This window comes from Ostrinia furnacalis, unplaced genomic scaffold (genome assembly GCF_004193835.3).
Source record: "Ostrinia furnacalis isolate ACB-3 unplaced genomic scaffold, ASM419383v2 OfSCF2609, whole genome shotgun sequence".
Lineage (NCBI taxonomy): Eukaryota > Metazoa > Arthropoda > Insecta > Lepidoptera > Crambidae > Ostrinia > Ostrinia furnacalis.
This window is the reverse complement of record NW_021132848.1, coordinates 159,148-181,955: the sequence shown is the minus strand read 5'-3', so window position 1 is coordinate 181,955 and position 22,808 is coordinate 159,148. Positions and strand designations below refer to the sequence as shown.

General features: G+C 36.5%; 1 protein-coding gene across 3 annotated transcripts in view; it reads left to right on the top strand.

Annotated features, from left to right (window-relative positions):
- The window catches only part of LOC114356024 (ATP-binding cassette sub-family G member 4), a 104,616-nt gene that overhangs the window by 57,132 nt on the left and 24,676 nt on the right, over positions 1-22,808 (top strand). For all 3 annotated transcript variants that reach the window (XM_028309105.1, XM_028309104.1, XM_028309106.1), the window contains exons 2-4: positions 5,698-5,815; positions 6,249-6,438; positions 16,308-16,453. In XM_028309105.1, the coding sequence (XP_028164906.1) occupies positions 5,698-5,815; positions 6,249-6,438; positions 16,308-16,453 (454 nt within the window). The remainder of the gene's footprint in view (positions 1-5,697; positions 5,816-6,248; positions 6,439-16,307; positions 16,454-22,808) is intronic.

Sequence of the window (22,808 nt, the reverse complement as noted above, 5' to 3'; positions counted from 1 at the left end):
ATACAGTTTAAAACTGTTATTTGAAGAAAACACATTTAGATTCTAGTTCCTTAAAGAAAGTAGGTACAGGTAAAGCTATTTCTTGCTGCTTCTTACCATATCTTAGGGCCGCTACACACGGACAGATCGAGCAGATAACCAATGTTCTTGCAGTCATAGCTTATAGGAGGGTTGAGGTGGTCCCAGTTGCCGGAAGAAAATTATTTATTTTTTACTGATCCGGCGAATGGAACCGCGGTCCCAGTTAATTGCGGTCCCAGTCGCTGGAAGCCTCGCTTATAGTGTCGATGAAATTTCACCGTGCTACCAACAGCCCGAAGCAGTCACAACTGCTCGAGCGGTTTCATATACGTACAGGATGGAATTTTGTAATGCCACCTGGAAGGAAAGTACTCTTAATACAGCAGATAGAAAATTTTACTGAAAGAAAATGTTCCTTTTTTTTTAAAGAAAAAGAACTGCATTTATAGATTTTCGAACTTTTTTCGAAAATTCACTACCATACCATAGAATTTTCTGTACATAATAAAATTTCTGTAAATAATTTAAGATTTTATGGTTTTTTTTTATGTGATAGGAGGCAAACGAGCAGACGGATTTCCTTTCATTTGATTTATCAAGTTTACCCTTTTCCACCCTGTATACGTAGAATACTGTAGTTTTCTATGCAGTCGCAGTTTGAACTGTCGATACTGTTTCAAGTCCGTGTATGGAGGGCCTAGAGATGCGAGGTTGGCTCACGTGCTGGTACGTGCATATCTCTGGGTTAACAGAAGGAAACGGTGCCCAACTTACCGGATTGCATTTGCGACATGGACCTACTGACGGCTTTCCCAGGTGGGTGCATACGGGACGATTTTGTGGACGGGCCGGCGCTTAGTTCCCCTCGCAATAGTGATTGATGTTTACAACACACTAAAAACATATTTTATTCAACTAAGAAATCAATTTTTAAAACTTAACACTAGTGTGTAGTAAAAAAAGTTAAAATTAAAATTATGACTTCAAAAATATGAGCATCAAGATTGAGACAAAAATAATGAACTTATCAAATCAAATCAAATCAAATCAAATCAAATCAAATCAAAATCATTTATTGCATAATGTAGGTACTATTAGCTACCAACTGTATTTTATGTAGGAAACTTGTTGTTANAAAGTATCGGATGTCGTCTAACAACACGTTATGATGTCGAGGCTCACAACTTAAATAGTGCCCTAGTATAGAGGAAGAAGTAATTACTCTTTATTCCTTATTTAATTCAGTTTCCACGTACTAGTAATAATTTACTATTTATTTATTTATCGTATAATAAAATATTAATCACCGTCGCCAATGAATCATCATAACGCAACTGCAGTAGCATTTAATTTAATAATACTTAATTGTTAGATAAGCGTAATTTGCATTGATGTGTTGATTACTATCATAATACAACGGTGGATATGTTACTGTAAAAGCTCGAACTACGGTTAATCTTAAGATTTAAGTGTAAGTCTTAGGATTTACCGACATGAGTTGGTAAATGTATGTATTTCTGAAAATACGACGATTTTTTCGAGCTTTTACCATTCGAATTCAGTATATGCTAGGTTTTACTTCTGTCAGCTGGTAGATGTTGGTTTTAAGAATAAAACAATGAATAATCCTTAATTACTTACTTTCATCAACTACCTATTAGACAAAACAGGTACATAGTATTATAAAGGTATCACGATAGTAATAAGTACAAACTAACACCAACTTATTTAAATTAAGTATTTGCAATCATTTCTTTTTCTTGTGTTTTGGAGTTCACATTTTTACTGTTTCCTTTTTTTATTCCTTCTGACACTGAAATTTTGTACTGCATGCATCCTACTAATATTATAAACGCGAAGTTTGTGTGGATCACAGATAATATAATACTAGTGGATGTTTGTTACTCTTTCAAGCAAAAACTACTGAACTGATTTTGATGAAACTTTACAGTATTATTGTTTATAACCCAGAATTTAACATATAGGCTATAATTTATGGCGATCTGTGACAAATTAAATTTCACGCGGGTGAAGCCGCCGGCAAAAGCTAGTATTTTATATGACATGATCTTACGTTGCTAAAGAAAAAAACAAGGCAGTGACATCATGGTTTGTTTAATTGTATTAAAATGAAAAGTCTTTTTTGTTCTTAAATTGTTCGTACATTTAACAATACAAAAAGGCTGCGCTCGTGTAATGCGTAGATAAGACCGATTTTTACCTGTCAAAAATGCTTGTTTTGTTTTTCAACATTTACCGTGCTATTAATGTAAATCCTAAGATTTACCAACGAAATGGTGGTAAGAGTTCGAATCGCAAACCTTTTGGGACATTTACCATTAGGAATTGGTAGATCTTAGGTTTTACTGGAATATCTTAGGATTTACTGCAATTCGAGCTTTTACAGTAACAGATAGATTTATATACGTAGTAGTTGGCTTTTGAATAATAAATAAAAATTAAACTATTCATAATAGTTAGGAATTCTGCGCAATTGTTAGATTTCATTGTTAGTTGAAATAAAATCTAAAGGTGTTTTATAACCTATACACGTTACAAAAAGACTCGTGCCAAATAAAGATTTTTATTGTAATTATAATATTATTATTACACAATTTGTTTAATTTTAATGACCATTATTATCTACTCCTATAAAAATGAGGACGTCTTTCGGTAAAATAGCGCTCCGTATGTTTCCACTTCCTTGCAATATCCAACCTGCTTTTCCATTTTACGTAATCTGATCCAACGTGCCAGTATAATTTTGCATAGCTCAAAGGACGAAGGCTTGCTTAAGCTCATTTAGCGAAGTAGGCGAATGGCTCTTAATACCTGTAGGTTAACCTCCTTGGCTGTTTGCACGCTTTAAAAGTAAATTACCTGGCTACAGATAAAAGAGTTTTTGTTTCTTTTCTCTCTGGCCAGGATTTTGGTCTGGGAAGTAAAATACCTGAAGGCTTTGAGCGTTCTCATGTGCTCTTTTTATCTGAAAATAGTTTAAAAATATTTTCAATTATCATTACTTCAGCCACAGGACGTCCACTGCTGAACATAGGCCTCCCTCAATGATTTTTACATCGCCTGGTTGGTATTAGCGACCTACATCCAGCGCCTTCATGCTACCTTTATGAGGTGACGACCTCATAAAGGTAGCATGAAGGCGCTGGATGTAGGTCGGAAGTACACCCACCGGAAAACGCAGGTAACCACAAGGTGGACTGACGAGTCCACCTTGTGGTTACCTGCGTTTTCCGGTGGGTGGCTTCCTCTCCAGAACCTTACTGCCCCATCGGCTGTCAGTTCTGCGTACTATATGCCCTGCCCATTGCCACTTCAACTTGCTAATACGGCCAATTAAAGAAAACTTAACAGAAATATTTTTAATTGTATGTTTACTATTTCCAGAACATTCGCGATGTCGCGTGCCCCTTTTTAACCAATGGTAACATAATAATAACGCTACAGTGCGTGACAAACTTTAGTACCTGTATTGCCAGTGCTGACAGCAAAAATCGATGATCGATCTGAAACATGAAAACCGTGATTATTCACTATAAATTGCGGTTCAAAAAGCAATAATTTTCCTGTAATGCCTGCATAATTATACACCAATACGGGACACCAGTAGTGCTGTGTAAAACCTCGTAATTGGCCGCTAACCACTGAGCATAGTTTAAGTATTTAATTGTACGTTAAATGACAACCCATAATTATAGTACATGACAAAGCATCCTGCTTGTTTCTGTAAAATCATCCTTACAGTGACGTTATTGATACTCTTTGAATTTAAACTTGATTTGAGGTCTCTACCCCGAACAATCGAAGCCTAGGAAATAGAATCAACTACAAGGCAGGCATCCTAGACTGCAATCATACTTGACACGAGGTTAACTTGAAATATAACCTCCTCCTTTTTTGAAGTCGGTTAAAAATACCCACGTATAATAGATGAGGAAATTAGGGGAGGCCTATGTTCAGCAGTGGACGTCCTATGGCTGAAATTATGATGATGATAATAGATGAATCTTTTAGAAAAATATAAAAAGACAATTCAAGACTTTTTCTTAAAGAGTTTGAATTCCAAATCGTATAAAATCGTATACATATAAATCGGAAATAATCGTAAACATAAATTCACGTTCTTAAAATTACTTCAATTATAGTATAGGTCAGGCCCTCACGTCTGTATATTCATTTTTAATCTGTTATGTACATAGGCCCACATGGTGTATACAGTTATTTTTAATCTATGAATTAATTATTTTTTATAACTTCCGAGAAATAATATAATTATTATTTCTCGTTTACAATAATCGATTGTAGTTAGTTCCATGTAGTCTCCATACTGCGGTCAAGATCGGGAACCCCGAAGGTCGTATAATACTGCAGTTATTAAACAATCAGTTACCGTAATTGCAGCTTCTGATGTAATTATGATAATCTTGGTATTTTTATGAAGTGACTAATGGAACTTAAGCGGATATACGTTGATAATCTGATTTTTAGATAGGATTAGGCATCAATTTAGGAGAGAAGAGTTGGAAATTTATAATTTTAATGACACAATACATTTCTATAATTTGAATTCATTAGAAAGTAACTCGTTAACGGAGCTATCTAGATTGGTTTGTTTTAAACGACTAGTAGACTTAGCACAATAATACCTCCAGTATTGTATAGACACTGACCCATAGAGGACAACACACTTCAATTGCAACCAGCGATCAATTATAACACTAGCTTACCACCCGCGGCTTCGCCCGCGTGGANCGCGTGGTATTTTGTCTGTCACAGAAAAAATATCGCGCGCGTCCTTGTTTCAAATACCGGGATAAAAACTATCCTATGTCCTTTCCCGGGACTCAAACTATGTCTATGCCAAATTTCACCAAAATCGGTTCAGTGGTTTAGGCGTGAAAGCAAGACAGACAGAGTTACTTTCGCATTTATAATATTAATAAGTCTTAGTATAGATTAGCCAATCTACTTCCAACAGGCACGTAGGAAGACTTGTAAGAAAATAACTTTGGCATGATGGCAGCACCAGAAAAATATGTTTACCATAAAGCATAAGTAGAGATGTTTTCAAAGTGAACAATCCCCAATCCCCATTCTTCAAAGCAATCCCGACTATGAAGCACTGAAACGAATTTCACAAAAGTGCACAGTGCTAAAGTGTTTATCTAGTGGCACTAAAACTTTTCGAGTAAGAACGTGATAGTTTTAACTACGTACATCGCTAAGAAAACGGTCTCCATTCTGAAAAGTTGAGAAGTTTTTGTTTTGTTCGGGCTGAGTACTAACTTTAATCATAAGTGTATAAGGTGGATTTTTGGGGCAGTAAGGACAAGTTTTTTAGCGGTGTGGTAACAGGAAAAAGTTTTGAAGAGACTTTTACTAACTTAGAAACATTTAGATTTACATAGATAGACTTTGGGAAAAAAATAACTTAAAGGCTTGAGAGTCAACTATTAAACTATTAAATCAATCAAGAGTGTAGAGTCAGGAGTGTAGGTCAAAGCATCAGTACCGTATTATACCAAACCACCCTTTTCTAGCAATACCTTTTCTTAAAGAACAAACACAAACATATTCCATTTGAGTCAGCGTTTATCTTATAGGTAGGCACTAAATCAGAGGAAAATCTAACCTGTTTTTCCTAATTTTTTGTCCCAGGTGAACGTCGGATTCTGCACCACGTGTCAGGGGAGTTCCGCTCCGGCGAGCTGACCTGCATCCTCGGGCCTTCTGGCGCCGGAAAGTCTACCCTGCTCAATATTCTTGCTGGTTACACGTAAGGACAAACACATGAGACTTTTATTATTATTACTAGGTTTTTCCCGCAGCTTCGCACGTGTTAAACATACTCGCCTTCTATCCCCATCAAACTCTAAAATACTCCATTCGAACGGGGGTCTCGTTTCATCCCTCAGGGGTGAATTTTAGAACATCCTCTCTGATAATGCCTACGTCATAACAACAGCAGTTTGCACGATATCTTGATAGATCAGTCAGTAGGACTGATTGACTGATAGCCTTTATTAATATATTTTATGTACTCTTAAACGAGTCCTACTGTACCAGTACGAGACCATTTGGATTATAGTAATTTAGATCCTTGGCCATTTTACATGACATCCCAAACTAAGCAATGCCGAACGAGGCGTACCTATGAACTACTTATCATCTGTTGTGAGAGATTCTCCAATTTCAAATACCCATTCCAGGTCAAATGGCGTCAGCGGCAGGATCACAGTAAACGGCCACGCGAGAGAAATGAGGGTGTTCAAGAAACTCAGCAGCTACATTATGCAGGACGACATGCTGCAGCCGCGACTGTCCGCGCTTGAGCTGATGAGGATCGCAGCTGACCTCAAGCTGGGGAAGGAACTTGGAAGGGCTGAGAAGGAACTTATTGTAAGTAATAAAGCTTGGGACTATTCCCACCTCTCGTTCCCACCACTGCAACTCCTGTGTAGCCAGGATCTACAGCTTGACCGCCACAAAAACCCAACCAATGAAGGTCAAGTTTGTCCCGGGGGAAAGTTAAACTGTCATTGGACCCGCAACGAAATTAATCAGAAGAACATAGGAGGAGTTCGAAATTAAGGTTCGACTTCCCTCCATTGCAAAGCGGATGACAGGTGACAAACAAAGGTTTAAAAACCTTTAAGAAAAAGATTATGCACCACGGACAATAAATTAAATTAAGGGGGCCTATCTTATGAGCAATTAGCAACTACCTGCCAATAATATTTTCCACAAAATCGCTTATCATCATCAGGTCATTTCACTGCAGGAGCACGATGCTGTCTAATCAACAAGTCGAAAACGAAAATAATAACAATTGAAGCCAGAGCCAAAGGGGGATAACTGAGATTTTCAAAATAAATTAAAATCCTGTAACCTATAAGCGCAAGTGTGGGCCAAAAAATTGGTTGTACTCGTACCTACTTACATTTTTCTCCGAAACAATAACTGTTCTTGCCTATCCAAGATTTAAGGTGGTGATGGTACCATAGCAATTTGATGCCCGTTTTCACCATCAATCCCTAATATTAAGTGACCCCTATTAAAACAAAATTCCTGATATGTGTTACCTTAGGGGTCACTTAAAAATTAGGGATTGATAGTGAAAACGGGCATGAGTCAATTAATCAGGCCTCTGGCATCTCATGTTATCAAAATAAAGTGATTTTTCAAATTTTGGAATCGAATCCAGGCCTATCACCTGGTTTGAAGACTCTAACTACTTACCAAAGGAGACGCACCTAAAATAATGCTAATTAGTGACTTCCGCTCTATTCACCATCACCTATAAACCTAAATTTAAGGGCCGTCGCCTTCTGTTACGAAACACTTAACCTCCGACAAAGGGACGCTCATTAAAGGAGCTAATTTTATTGCGCCTTATCAGCTCGTGAAGCCCCTTGTTTATTGTCAAGCACTTTGATTGGGTATAGGGTGACACGGGGAAATCACCGACAACCCTACGAGTGCGTTAGAAATGGACAACTTAGAAAAAAATGAAATTTTTGCACACTATATGTGCCAAAATTCTGGTCAAAATTTTTAAATATATGTATTTGATTTGATTATAAAAGCGCATTTTCAGAGAACTTAGTCAAAAATTGAAATGGGTTATTGTTTTTAATGCATAAAAATTAATCATGAGAAAAACCTATTTTCCAACGATTACAACATCATAATACAGACAGCAATGAGTAGAGTTCCCTGCCTACATTTTTGATCCTGAACACTGCCTAAGGTGCTTTGACTCAAGGGAAAACTTCGACTGAACAAGTATCGTATCTTTGTATTGTGAATTGCTATCATAACCTTTCGATGCAAAGTGTTATTAAAAGCAGGATCCACACTACTCATAATCATCATCATTTCAGCCATAGGACATCCACTGCTGAACATAAGCCTCGTACGATTATAATTTTAAAAAATCTGTATTTTTCTTTATAAATCAGTTCATTTCAATTTCCGCTTACACGTCTTCACCACCATAAGCCTCAATTTAAGGGCTATCCCCGTCTCCCACGAAACACTTAACCTACTAACAAAGGGACGCTCATTAAGGGAGCTAATTTTATAGCGTCTTATCAGCTCGTGAAGTTCCTTGTTTATTGCGATCCGTTCCCTGGACCTTGTTCGAGCCCTTTGATTGGGCTGAACACAGGGTAATCACCGGCTAGCACTATCCTACTGATATTATAGCTGTGAAGATTGGGAGGATTGGACTATCTCTCTCTGTTACACGAAAATTATCAACTGAAACTTGTTGCATTATTTTTAGGGCTTTAATTACGACGAACGTAGCAGGAAGGCGCTGGCTCAGGCCGCCACCAACCGTCCATTGTGGAAATCATTGGGGGAGGGAGGCCTATGTTCAGCAGTGGACGTCCAATGGCTGAAATGATGATGATGATGAATTACAACGATATTGAGTAAATTGGCCAAATTAACAAACAACGTCAAGAAAGTTGGTTTTTCTGTGACTAACTGAATTTCACGTAAACAGGTAAAGGCGCGAGCATAACCTATTAATTTAGTAAAGGCTACTTAAGGCGATAATGTGACAACTTCATTTAGAGTTTTATTGCGGCACGATTAGCATCACAGCTGTAAACTGAACTTATTTGAATTTCAATTTTCATCAATTGAGTCGTGTCGGATGTTTATGGCTTCTCGTAAAGTTAGTTTAATCGGGTCGTTGCTGTGGATAAATAGAAGAAAAGTTTAGAGTTTTACTACTTAATACTCTTTAGAAACGCTAGACTAGTACTTTTGTTCTTCAGCAAGAACGGTACTTACGTGTTCTTAATGACTCTTTCATAATAATAAGTGCATATCAAACAATTTCTTTCGGTACATCTCAAACAATAAAGTCTTTCGGTTTAATAACAGAGTTAAGAATCCTTACTATAAAGTAAATTTACACTCACTTACCAAAAGTAAGTTAACTTGCTTTTACTAAAATTTGAGTTGTACCATTATTATCACTTCAGTTGTTTGAAAAGTGGCCAGTTAATTTTGTTGATGTCAATAAACTGGAGATCTAAGAGATACTTGATTGCGTAGAACCAAATTAATGTTAAGTTAAATCACTTTGAATGTAAATTTCTAACATTGAACTTTGATGTTTATGCAGTAATATAAATTGTATGCCTGTAAATACAATTGCGAAAGTACTTGAACAAATCTACGCTGTAAATACTTGTTATTATTTATTTACCACTCGCAATATATTATTATTATATTTTTCATATTCCTAACTTAATTATTATGTCTATCTTATTATTATGATATTCATTAAAACTTTCGACCTCTTTAAGTGAGTTCCTTGCCGATTTTGCCCTAAACCTAAGTTAGGTTCCCTTCCTCCAACAACTCCCTATACCGCGGTTCGAGCCCCACTCAGGGCACCCTTACACTCATTTTTTTATATTGTGAGCAAGAGCCCTCAGCATTCACCATTCTTGAAAATATTGGGTGCCAGAGCCGAAAAAAATTTGTATGTCCTTCGCTCGGTGAAGTAGCGAAAACCGCCTACGGCAACAATTATTTTTGTAATTTTTCTGTATGGATGGGATTCTCATACAAGAAAGTTGTATACCAAATTAAATTTTACTTATTTCTTGCTTTTTAGTTAACTAATTATTACCTTGATGTTACCACTGAAGGTAGGCAGTACATTGACACCATATTCTTCATATCTAGTGTAAATAATATTCCCTACAAAATACAGGTTACCATATAGGAAACCTAAAAAGACCTTAAACCGTCAGCCCACCTTAAAAACATGAAAGAATACAACTGTTGGTCTAATTTTGTACTTATAATATTTAAAGATTATCCTCCAACTCCAAAGCATTAAGGAGTTGCACCTACCATGACCAATTCATCATGATGAGATGATGAATATCTGATGTAAACACTTGAATAACTTTAGAAACTATACTTATCTATAAAATCAAAAGAATTATCCTCCAACTCCTAAGCATTAAGGAGTTTTACCTTCTATCATCAGCTCATCAATATGAGATGATGATTTCCAGGAGCAAATACTTAAATAACTTAAGAAAAAGTTTGAAAAACGATATACGTGCCTATAAAATTTGAGGGTTGCTCTTGATTTCCCTAGGATCCCATCATCCTGACTTGGTGACAATGGGACCACCTCAGAAGTGTACCCTATCGAACAAAAAAAGAATTTTGAAAATCGGTCCACAATTGACGGAGTAATCGGTGAACATACATAGAAAAACAGAACATACAGTCGAACATATAACCTCCTCCTTTTTTGAAGTCGGTTAAATAGTTTTTGCTGTAACATAATAGCACCCACAAATCATGCCTTTAAGCTAAAAAGAGCAAACCTATGTATCATTAAAATTTGTGTCTGTCATACTTATGTTAATTCTTCAAGGCCCGCGAATCTAGACACAATAGATTTAAATCAATTGTTATGACATTAATTAATGCCGTCTGGGACTCAAGCGGTTAAACAAAGTTAGTTAGCGTTAGTACCAGCTTAGTTACTGTCCTTTTTGCTTGTGTGTTAGTATGTTTTTTTTATAACGACTTTGGGATAGAGAGAGAGAGATTTTTTTAATCTGTTAAAATACTGATGTTTTTCTCATTAATGTTAGATTTATCCTGGGATAAGTTATTTTACCTAAAAGAAAGATGGCCGAGTATAAAATATACTGTCTTACAGGACATAAAATAATTTATAAAATAATAAATTTGCACTAGAAGAAGATTGCATGTCTAGGATAATGACTAGATCCATTACAACACGTGACTACAACAACCGTTTCAGATCATAAACAACGTAAACACGTCAATTAATCTATTTAGTTCTCTACAAGTTAATACCATACCTACGTCTAATTGGTGTCAGTCCTTGATCCTGGCAATGACATACTTACGCATTTAGCCTTGCTTATCTTAATGGATTTTAACTGGATATTAATACTGGTTATGTAGCTAGTAATTCCAAAAAAAAATGTCAGGCATCTAAGACGACATCGACACTGAATTAAATAATCTGACTGACTGACTGACAATGATCTATCAACGCACAGCCCAAACCACTGGACGGATCGAGCTGAAATTTGGTATGCTACCCCTAAGAGGGTAAAACGGGATCCACGCGTACGAAGTCACGGGCGGCCGCTAGTGTAGCATATAAATTTTAATATTTCAGTGTTACCTATCCGCGTATGGCGTTAAAACCTGTTTAAATTAATTAAATTATGCAACACGAAAGTTGAAAATTAATAATTGCATCTTAAATTGTTGTAAGAAGAACCCTACTAAAAACATTTTCATGGCAAATGTTGCCAAGACGAGATCTTAAGGTTGGCCGTGAAAAAAATATCAGATCTCATATAGAGCCAAGCTTCTAACTCTACTCTCCCTAATTTTACAAACTCTACAACAATCAAATCAAATCATTTATTTGCATTACATGACGTGTGGTCAATCAAAAATGTGGCATGTACGGTCAACAGCACGTCAACGTAAACACTGTGGTATCTTACGTAGTTGCGATACGGGCGACTTTGCAACGAAAATGTATAGCTTGATGTGCTGTCGACTGTACGTTTCTCTATCGTGACATGGGTGTAAGGTGAAAAATGTAATCACCGATCGATACTTGTGTCGCTTGGCTCGTGGCAGAGGCACTACAGTGNTAGTAATCCCCCCAGATTATTATTTTCAATTACAAATGCATAGTGCCTGAAAAAGACGTAGTGTGCATGGGCCCTAAGCAATTCTATTACCTTACATCTTTATCCAAGAATATCAGAATATCGGTTCTATAAGAATAGCACAAAAAGATATCAAAATAAGGTCTTTTATCCAAAACCTTTTTGCCTTAGTATTTTTATCTATTTATTGCTACAATCCAGGCTAGGCTCAATACACTCGTAACATAAACTGGGCGTATGTTATTATACTTATATATATAATATATAATCATGACCCGGGCCTTCCTCAAAGTGAATGGGGGTATTTGTATTATTCAGTAATTTCAGATACCCGGAAAATTCTAAGAAAAGCGCCGTGTAGCGGGAGCTTACAGTCAGTAAAGCAATATTATAATTCTACCTACATATAAATCGATACTTACAAGTAGTACATTTTGTTTGAAATTGCAAACATTGTGAAATTAGGTACGGTGTTAAGTAACACGGCTTAAAACCATCCAAGTCGAACTGAAAATGTTGCCCCCACAGGGACTCAAATGCAGGACCTCTGAGACTGAAACAGGCGATCTTACCATTAGATAACTGTTTACGTTTATGCTGACATTATTAAATAATATTATACCTAGTATTTACTTATACATTTTACAACGTTTTCGTTGCATTAGGTTGAGATTACAAAGACAACCTCTCTCTATTCACTAATTAATTCATTATTTCAAAAGAGTATTATTAAATTCTATTAGCAGGACTGTTGTGATTTTAAGGCTGGGTTGCACCATCTTACTTTAACTTTAACAAACGTCAAACACCTGTCAAACTCCGTACAATAAGCACCGGTTATCGTTGTAGTTACCGATAAAGTTAGGTGGTGCAACTCAGCCTAAGAGCTTAATTTATTTTAAGAGCTTTTACAGTTACCTACTTACAAAAGCTTTCTTAGNTTTCTTAGCATAATAGTATATTTCGAAATGAGATATTCTGAGCTCAGCCTAAGTCATAATACCAAATTGTTTACATTATACACCCACTAAATCCTATTTTTGTATTATGTTTATACTTAAATTGAGTAGGTGTCTAAGCTGTCTACTGAAATCATAATATAGATAACTAGCTTTTGCCCGCGGTTTCTTTTCAAACTAAGTTTCACTCGCGTGAAATTTACTTTGTCACAGATCGTCATAAATAGCCTATGTTACTGTGATATAAACAATTATACTGTAAAGTTTCATCAAAATCCGTTCAGTAGTTTTTGCGTGAAAGAGTCACAAACATTCAGTCATCCAGACATCCAAACTTTGGCATTTATAATTGGATGATCAAACGAACTTACCAAGTGAAGTTCGATCTGAATTATCCTGTTTTCGCCGAAGAGATTTATTTTACCGTGTAGTACCCCTGTACGACAACCCAATCCGCACACAATATTCAGCGTAGTAGTAGTAAAAAACAAAAGAGCGGGCAACCCCACCCCTACCACGCTGTGGGCTCGGTGTCCGAGCGGTCTCATTATATTTAGAGAAGAGATGACATTGACGTTTACCTCCAGGGAAGAAGATATAGAAATCTTCGGGTTGGGAGGGACCTTAAATCTCTTCGGCGAAAACAGGATAATTCAGATCGAACTTCACTTGGTAAGTTCGTTTGATCATTCAATTATCCTGCTTTCGCCTCCGAGATTTATTTTACCATGTAGATGTTTAGAGCATGGATCAATGTCCATGTTAAATGGTTAAGAGAGTAAATGTCAATGTACTAAATACATAATAAAGNAACCAACCTTGTGTTGGGTCTAATTCTCGTCACTACACTGCACAACTTAAAATAATTACGTTTTTTGTCGGTAAAAACGTCCTGGTGACGTCACTTAAGCATTTTTCTTATACTGCGTGCGGTCGTTGCGCGTGCGCACAAAGGGAATGAGACCGCTCGGACACCGAGCCCACAGCGTGGTAGGGGTGGGGTTGCCCGCTCTTTTGTTTTTTACTACTACTACGCTGAATATTGTGTGCGGATTGGGTTGTCGTACAGGGGTACTACACGGTAAAATAAATCTCGGAGGCGAAAGCAGGATAATGTTTTTTTTTATCCTACAATGACTAATGACTAATCAGACATACGACGTTTAAGACCAAGTATTAAAGTAATAAGTACCTAGATTCATTTTAAAATTGTCTTAATTAGATAGCATTCCAGAAAATATAAGGCTCTAATGAGTAGGTAATATTATCCGAAATTTTGCTTAAAAAGATTATGATAATAATATTCAGATCTAATAGGCATTATTAAGGATTTCTAATGAAAATTTCCGAAAATATATTAGCTCGAACCTCATGTTTAATAATTGACTCGACGAAACTTTTGCTATATTCCAGGAAAAATTTCAAAGAAAAACCTAGACAGAAAATGGGAATACGAAAAAACGCCCACTGAAACCCCAAGTATTACCCAAACCCTGTTATTACGTGTGAAGTAAGCGATCTACTACAGACTACTCCTAACCACGCCACAATTATCCTCTTGCAAAATAAATTTCTCTGATTATAATAGACTAGCTTTTCCAGCGGTTGTGCTTGCGTGAATTTTTGTTATAGTCTGGTCTGTGAGCACGTAGAATTTTGTCCTATGACCCCAAGCTACCCATCTTTATCGCTCGCGCGTAATTATGTATAAAATTCTACGTGCTCACAGACCAGGCTAGTGTAAAATAATATTTTTGTCTGTTACACTGTTAATACGAGTATATATGTTGATGATCATCAAGATAACTTCTCTGTAAACGTTTGAAACTCCCAATATAATTTCCAGTTTATTACAAGTACAAACATTTGCCCCTGGCGGAATTTGAACTAGCAATCACAGCTGGCTCGTAGATACATCAACTAGCAAACCAGATGGCCGTATAATATACAAGACCTATAATACTTAACTTTCAGTCCTGAACCTTGATAAGTTCCTAAATTGTACCTTCACAATTCTGTGCGAAATCGTAGAAAATATTCACACAAATTAATTTAACTAACTTGTTTAGATAAGGAAATTAAATTTGTAACTAGGGCCCTTGTCTAGCTTCCAATTACGTGAATTATTTTTTAGAACGCGCGCAAAAATATATCGTAAGGGAAAAATATATTCTAGGTACAGACTGAAAATAGCATTTTTCAGGTGAAATACACTCATGAAAAATGTGTAGGTAGGGTATCAGACATATTTTAATGAATACACAAAAATAGATTATTCTTTTTGGAGTGATATACAGGGTGTTTGGTAGGTTAGACAAACTTCGTAGGTTTAAGTAGCTCAGTTAGGGCCAAATGGGCGAATTTGAATTCTCAAAATGATTTTACCTATACCTACGAAGTTTGTCTAACCTTCTACCAAACACAATTTATTTTATTTGCAGTACATCTACAATCAACCTGGCTACATTATTATTATACTGAATACTTCTTCTAATAATCTCTTCTCTATCTCCTTTTTTAGATATACAAACAAGTCGTTTCGTCTGTCTGTAACATATTTTAACTATACAACTGATACAACGGATTTTAATACGGTTTTCATAAATAAATAAAGTGACTCAATAGGAAGGCTTAGATATATTACATTGCACCCGTGTAAATTCTGGGAGGTGGGTATTTAGATAGTTTATAAACTGACGGCTAATTCAGTTTTAGTTAATTCGGCAGCAGCCAGACACATAGCATAATTAATAGCATCGATTAACGTGACTGTAATCAATTATTAACACATGCGAACTTAATTATGTGTAACGTTACGCCATGTGTCGCTAACTTACAACGGATCACATATAAATCTAAACTATACATATACAAGATATAGGTAATAGATATAGGTAATATAACACGGAATATTAAAACACAAATGAAACAGGTCTTGAAATTATACAATCAGACGCTAATAATTAAATGCAAAGATGATTTATTATTACGTACTTATATCGCTTAACTTTGATCTTTATGTAAGTTGCGTATTTCTATAGGTACGCACTAAACAGTACTAAAATACCAGTGAAAAATTCTTTTTCAACATGGATTTTAGTACAGTTTACGGTTTATTTATTTTCATGTAATAAAACATTTTTTAAAATCGCATTTTCGAAATTCGTAGTAAATAGATATTATTATGTAACGTGTTATTGGAAGTAAGCATACTCATACGAGAGCAGCAGACACTTTCTGTCATACGTACCCTTCCATTTCTTGCGTTAACACTTCGCTGAATTTTGAAAATTATAAATAAATTGAAACAAACGCTGGCCGTAACAGTGTATTACACTTGAAAATTTCGACGGGTTCATCCAGTGTCTAAGTAGCTCAGTTGGAAGAGCCCGGCAAGCGGAAGGTCGTGGGTTCAATTCCCGCCTTAGGCAGTTCGATTTTTTCAAGTTATTTAAAATTTTAAAAATTAGTCTGAGATGCGACTCTAACGCTAAAAAATTAAATAACTTCGTTGAATTGATATCACTTAGGTTCCTATCTCCTCCTGGCTCCTGCGCTCATGTTTTTGTCTATTTCTCACTTATCCATTTTGTCATAGATCGAGGAGATCCTGCAAACCCTCGGACTCTGGGAGCACAGGGACACCAGGTCGGAACGTCTCTCCGGCGGCCAGTACAAGCGGCTCTCCGTCGCTCTAGAGCTCGTCAACAACCCACCTATTATATTCCTGGACGAGCCTACAACGTGAGTACAAAAATCATTATATTCCTTAGAAGTTTAAGTTACAGACTGAGGAGGTATATTTGCCTCAATAAAGCTCAAGCAGACTTATCAACTCGAAAAGGGATCAACATTCATACAAAGAATACTGACCGCCTCAAGTTGATACGGTTACGATCTCTTTCCGGATTGATTAGTGTGCTACGTTTTTAACTCGGGGGTTACTCCGAAAAATTTATCCGAAGTTTCGAATGTTTCCATCCCTCTCACGCAAAAGCGAGATGCTAGCATGAGCAATAGTGACAGATAGGCCCGAAACTAATATAGCGTTTTAGAGTAGCCTAATGCACTGCCCTCATCCAGGCGCTTTTCGCGACCTTCACCAGATTATCGGTCCATCGAGTCTAACGCCCGTATTCACAGACATTACTATGAGGTTTCACAGTGCGCGTGCACGCACAGGATGACACACGAACCAATCACAGAGCTTTATTCAACGCTCTGCGTTCGATTTGCTGCTTCACTTTAGCAAGCGTCGTTTTTCAATAAGGGTATAAGTTCGCTACTCTATTACTGTTCTTTTCCAACTGCCATAATTTTGCTAATCTAATTTTGAAACACATTACTGGAGAGTTTAGCAAAAATTACAAAAGCTTAAAAGATATAGATCAATAAATAAGCGCCAATAAACGCCAATTACACGAGTGGTTGAAAAAATACCTACTTCATCTTCTTCGATGTTGTCTTGCCCATCCAAGGCCAGCAAGAAACAATTACAAGCCGCCGCAAAAAATCCCAGCTTATAACTAAAAGAAAGAAAATCCGGGATTTAAGAAGAATAATCGCTGTAATTAATTTCATCCCTTCTGAGTTTGCGTTAATATAATTGCTGGATTCCCGACGGCCTTGAGAATAATGATATTAGACATAACTTCGGTGTGTCCTGGAAACTTTTGGATGTCCAGAATATTTCCGATTAATTTTGAAAAACTTTATTTTGCTATGTCAATCGTAAATTAATAAATAAATACAACTTACAATGAGACTTCTAGATTGTTATGCAATAGAATGGGTTAGATTTTTTAAATCAAATCAAATAATCTATTACCTAATTTGAAATTAAATTAATTAGTACTAATTTAATAAATCAGGCTTGAATGTATGGAACCGAGTCCATACAACTTTTTCATTTGGTTAAAGTTATGTTGAATCTCCAAGCTAATATTATGGGAAAGATTATTTTTCAGGGATATCTCGGTGCTATTAATATTCATTCTGAATATTGCAAATTAATTAGCTTTATTCATCTCAGTGATGTACTTCACTTTAAAAATATGGCATAAATGAAATTATGCTGCTTTAACTTATTTTTCATTTGCATTTATCTTACTTTTTTTTTGTAGCAACATTGTTTTGTCACTTACATCTTTTGTGTGATATTTGTTTTTCAAACCCACTTATTACCCACTTTAGCCGAGGTTCTGATTTATTTAGCATTCAATGCTTTCTCTATTATTTGAGATCGCAATTCTGCGATTAGTTAAGTTATTTGATCACTCTACATCTCTAAACATGTACGAATATTCTGTCTCTTCAGCTCAAAATGTCCATAACAAACTAATATCTGGTACAGTAATAAAACTGTCGCACAACTATCAAACACTATAAACATCACACCTCTCCCATGGGTGTTCCCGATATGGTTTCACGTTCCCTAATAGCAAGTAACGATGATCCCAAATAGAGAGCACGAGTAAAAGTGCTAACTCACTGTAGATATGAGAATAGCTGAGTTTATGTCAGTTATGAATGATGTTGTATTTTCGGGTGTACCATTTGGAGTGAGAGGGCAAGGTATTTGTGGAACATTAATTCATGACTTATTTATTATCTCGGTTACAGATTAACAAAGAAATCCACACAGTTTCCAGAAGGATAAGCAGGTCCACTTTCAGATTATACACGTCCAAAATATTGCTTTTTTCAGCCTTTAGCACCCCATTCCTAGAGAACACAAAAAGCATAAGATTCTTTTTTCATAGTTATTGAAATTTCTAGCGTTAAGACTCGCATCTCAAACAATTTTTTTTTAAGTTTTGAAAGATTTTTATCGAGCGACTGTCAGCTATCTTCTTGGCCAATGACGACGCGACGTATAGACTGAGTCTATAATGCATTTGCTGAAACGAACCTGTTTGCTACTTACACTTTTCTTTGGTGTATATGCATAATCTTCTTGACTGTAACCATATTCTGTGAAAAGCATATAATTTAATAATTATTCCTAGCAACGTATCAAAGTTATTAAAAAGGCTCAATTGTTCCACAAATTTTAATCCCAAAATACCTCAACAACCCAATCCGTGTCTTTCTTAATCCGAATCACGTTCACTTCAGAGTAATCTAATCCAAACGAAGCTCTGTCAAGTTATTAACAAATTAACCATGTCAAAGCGTTTAACTTGGAACGCAGTGCTCGACGAAATGCAATTAATTAAGGTGGCGAAGCTAAAACATACGCGATCTCTGAAATCTCGAGGTCGAATTGTAATTTCTTTATCAACTTGACTTGAGGAAAGCAGTGTCCACACGATTCACAAAAGATAGAATAGAAGAGAATAATATTTATTGTATATCACCATACATAGACCAATGAGTCTTTTCTAGCTTCACACTTTCTACTCCTTCAATTAACTATAAGTTTTCTACAGGAAAAAACAAGAATCCAACAAAAATAAAGATCGTTTTAACATTTACATGCCTACGTTGCCATGGCAACCGAACTCCAAGAACAGGCAAACCTTTCAACTCAGAACGGAATCTCCAATCGGAAAGGTAAACAAAATTACATTCGTGCAAGGGTAATTGGCTTAATCACCAGCCCTGTAACGTTTTATAGGTCGTAAAGCCAGACCGTGTCTGGAAATTGAAACATGTTCGACCTTAGACCCGGATCGGAATGTAATTCTTTAGAAAACACTAGCAGGGACTTGGAAATTAGCCTCTAGAGAACTTGGGGTTAATCAGCTGTTCTACAAGCATAAGGGTTTGTGTCTTTTTGTTGTGAAGAAAACTGTGTGTGTGGGGAAAAATAATGAAGTTGAAAAATGATTTTATAAACAAAATATTGCTTCTCTGACAGGTTGTAATCGACTTTAACGAAAAACCAATGCAAACATATTCGTCTCTCTACTCAGTGATGAAAATCCATGAAACCGTGGAACGGTCACGTTATTAGAATGCACATGTTCATTGTTCATAATGCGGTGCTCTCGTCTTTGTACACATGCCTCTTGGGACGAATGAAACTATTAACAGGAGCTCTGACAGTTATACGATTGATTACTGACGTTTGGCTTGACCAAACCCTGAAAACTAGATTGAACGCTTTGGCTTCTAATAGCATTGATGGAAACTAATATTAATATAATCCACTGCTAACTAGAATGAAATGTTTCTTAAAAGCAAGAGACGCAGCAAATCTGGTAAACGCATTACGATGCAAATATATCATCTGCGTGATTTAATGCACGACCAACGCCATCTCTTGATCTCGTACGGAACTACTAACATTTACACATTTAATATTAAACTCAAGTACTCATACAAAGTTGCGGGAAAAGATGATACACGTCCATAATTACAATTGTCTCCAATTTGTTTCGCAATATTCGCTGTAATTTAATTTGCGACATTTCAAAATGGCGCCCGCCGCAACCGCAGCGCATTGTTCTTCGCGGTGCCACCGCAGTTTGAATCATTCAGCGCTCGTTACGAAACCGCACGGCCAGAATTAGGAATGGGCATTCAGATATCAGGGCTATTTGCTTTAATATTTGCATTTTTACATAATATAATATACCTATTCATCACGATGCGGTATAGCTGCAGCAATGATTGCTAACTGACGGTCTTGAACTAACATTATGCATATAAAGTCGTATAATACCTTTATTAGAACTGCAGGGCTTCTTCTCCTTATCCCAACTGTTCGTGTTTTCGGGCGTATGTGTTACTGTCACTCGTATCGGATCTCTCCTTGAGTAAAAAGGTATGAGTCTTGTAAAAGCAAGTAGTTGTAGGCTTAGGTTATTATTGGGGGGCTTGAATCGCCTGGAGAGGCTGTGGCAGAGAAGGCTTTGTCCGGATACCCACAGTTTCCTCCCGCTTATGGCGAGTGACCGAGCACCGGGGTCTTTTAGTGGGTATGCCTCGTCCTTTTGACTTGATGAGCCCCGCATGGTAGATATGCGGTTCAACGCATTTTTTCCCCGTAAAAAAAGCTGAGGTTATTATATCCCCAATGATTAGGAAAAATATACGTGTTTGTTCCAGAAAAATGTCCCATGTTGCAGATTATTTGTAATGAATACGTGTAGCTGTAGAATCTACTTCCGCCATATTAGACTCGGGTACTTTATAGATGGCCCACAACTCTACAAATTTCCCCAAAGAGGGATGTCTGTAGTGTACTGTCAGCGACCACGTTCAATCAGTCTTGCCCGGCAACCGACCGCACGCCGTATGTTGCGACTTGTGTTGTATTGTGCTGCGTGAGATTAGTTACAGGGAAATGGAACACTCGGTTATATGGATTGCAGTTAGTCTGCTGATGAACAGCATCTAATGTTCGTATGGGTACGCATTTTTCTTCAATGAAAAGTGCTAGTAGTTCGTTGTACAAGCAATAGATGTCGTTGCAAGTACATAAATTCGCGGTGACTCGTATCTTACACAATATGTATAGTGCCCAATCGGCCAATGCTGAATATTGGCCTAACAAACTCAGTCACCTTTTTCTACCATTTGCATTGTTAAACACAATTTTGTTTAATTGAATTACCTACTACAAACTACTACAGACTTATGTAACTACTAGTAAATAAAAAGATTTAAAAATCACTTCAGTCGCATAATATTTTGCACAAAGTAACTTCTGCGAACTTACGCCCATTGTGTGAAACACATTTTTACTAAAGCTGAAACACAATACTGTGAACTCAGTTCACTATTAGATCCAAAACAATGGAAAAATGTTCAGCGAAATCCTAAACTGTATTGGGCATTGAATTTGATCACGCGCGGACTGTTCGCGTAGTTTTATTGTCCAGGTTTATTTTGGACGCAGTGCCCACTGACTCGCTATTGGCAAACTGTTGACAAAAGAACTAAATATTTCATACTTAATTAAAAAAAACCCTGTAAACGTATTTTTTCTGTTACATGGACTTGTCCTACATATTACTCTAGTCTAGTACGTTGTATTTCATTTCTAAAGTAAAAGGCCTAATGAATAAATTTCATCAGTAACTGCTGATTAAAATATTGGCAGGACAAGTTTGATATATTATTATTATCTTATATCGAATATGATAAAGTTAGTGCGCCTGCAAAAGCCCAAGGAGAAAGTGCATTTTGTGATGAATTAGAAATTAGGTATAATTTAGCAATTTTAATATTTGCACATCGTATGTACGATAGAATATGTTGGAAACTTCTCTTTTTATAACTATTTGTAACCGTATTCTAGCAAATAAATTATTTATTATTATTATTATAGCAATTAATACATTTTTATCCTTGACCAAAACCCACTTTTTATTACTCCTGGCTCTTTATAAATATTGTTACTTACGATTAAGTAAAAACATAACCCTACTTCTGGCGCAGTCGGATATAAACTAACCGCCTCTGTGGTCTTGTGATAAGACCACTTGCTTCAGACGCAAAGGTCGCAGGTTCGATTCCCAGTGGGGGCAGATTTTTCTGTTCGGTTTGGTTGATGGTAGGGCTTGTTCTAAGTCCGCCTAGCTAACTACCACCATCTTACTTAAGTCTTTCACCATAACGACAATGTTATCAGCATTTTTGTGTTCCGGCAGTTAGAAGTTCCTCCGGGGTTAAGGATTCCGGGTGAAGCTCGCTTCCACCTTTGGCCTGATCATCACTTACCATCAGGTGAGATACAGGCCAAGTGCTTCCTCGTTGTGGAAATGTGGATAAAAAAATGTGTTCCACATCAGTCAACAAAAAATATAGTCTAATACTCTTCATCTGAGTAGTTGACCGCCAATAAATTTAACCTACATTAAGCTGGCGTACCCCGGGAGAAAATTAAACCGTTTTAGTGCCCGCAACGAAATTAATCGGGAGTAATTAGAAGTTCAAAGTTTAGTGTCAAAATAACTGATGTGCGATGTGTGTGTGGCAGGGTCACTATTAACTATTGTAATAATATATTTAGAACACTAAATTCAAATTGCCCTATGTTATGTAATTTATTACGAACAACTTTCTACGAAAGCTTTTCCTATTATAGTTTTAGTCATCGAACATCTGTATTCATTACGTAAAAGTATTTAGAAAAAATATTTATATT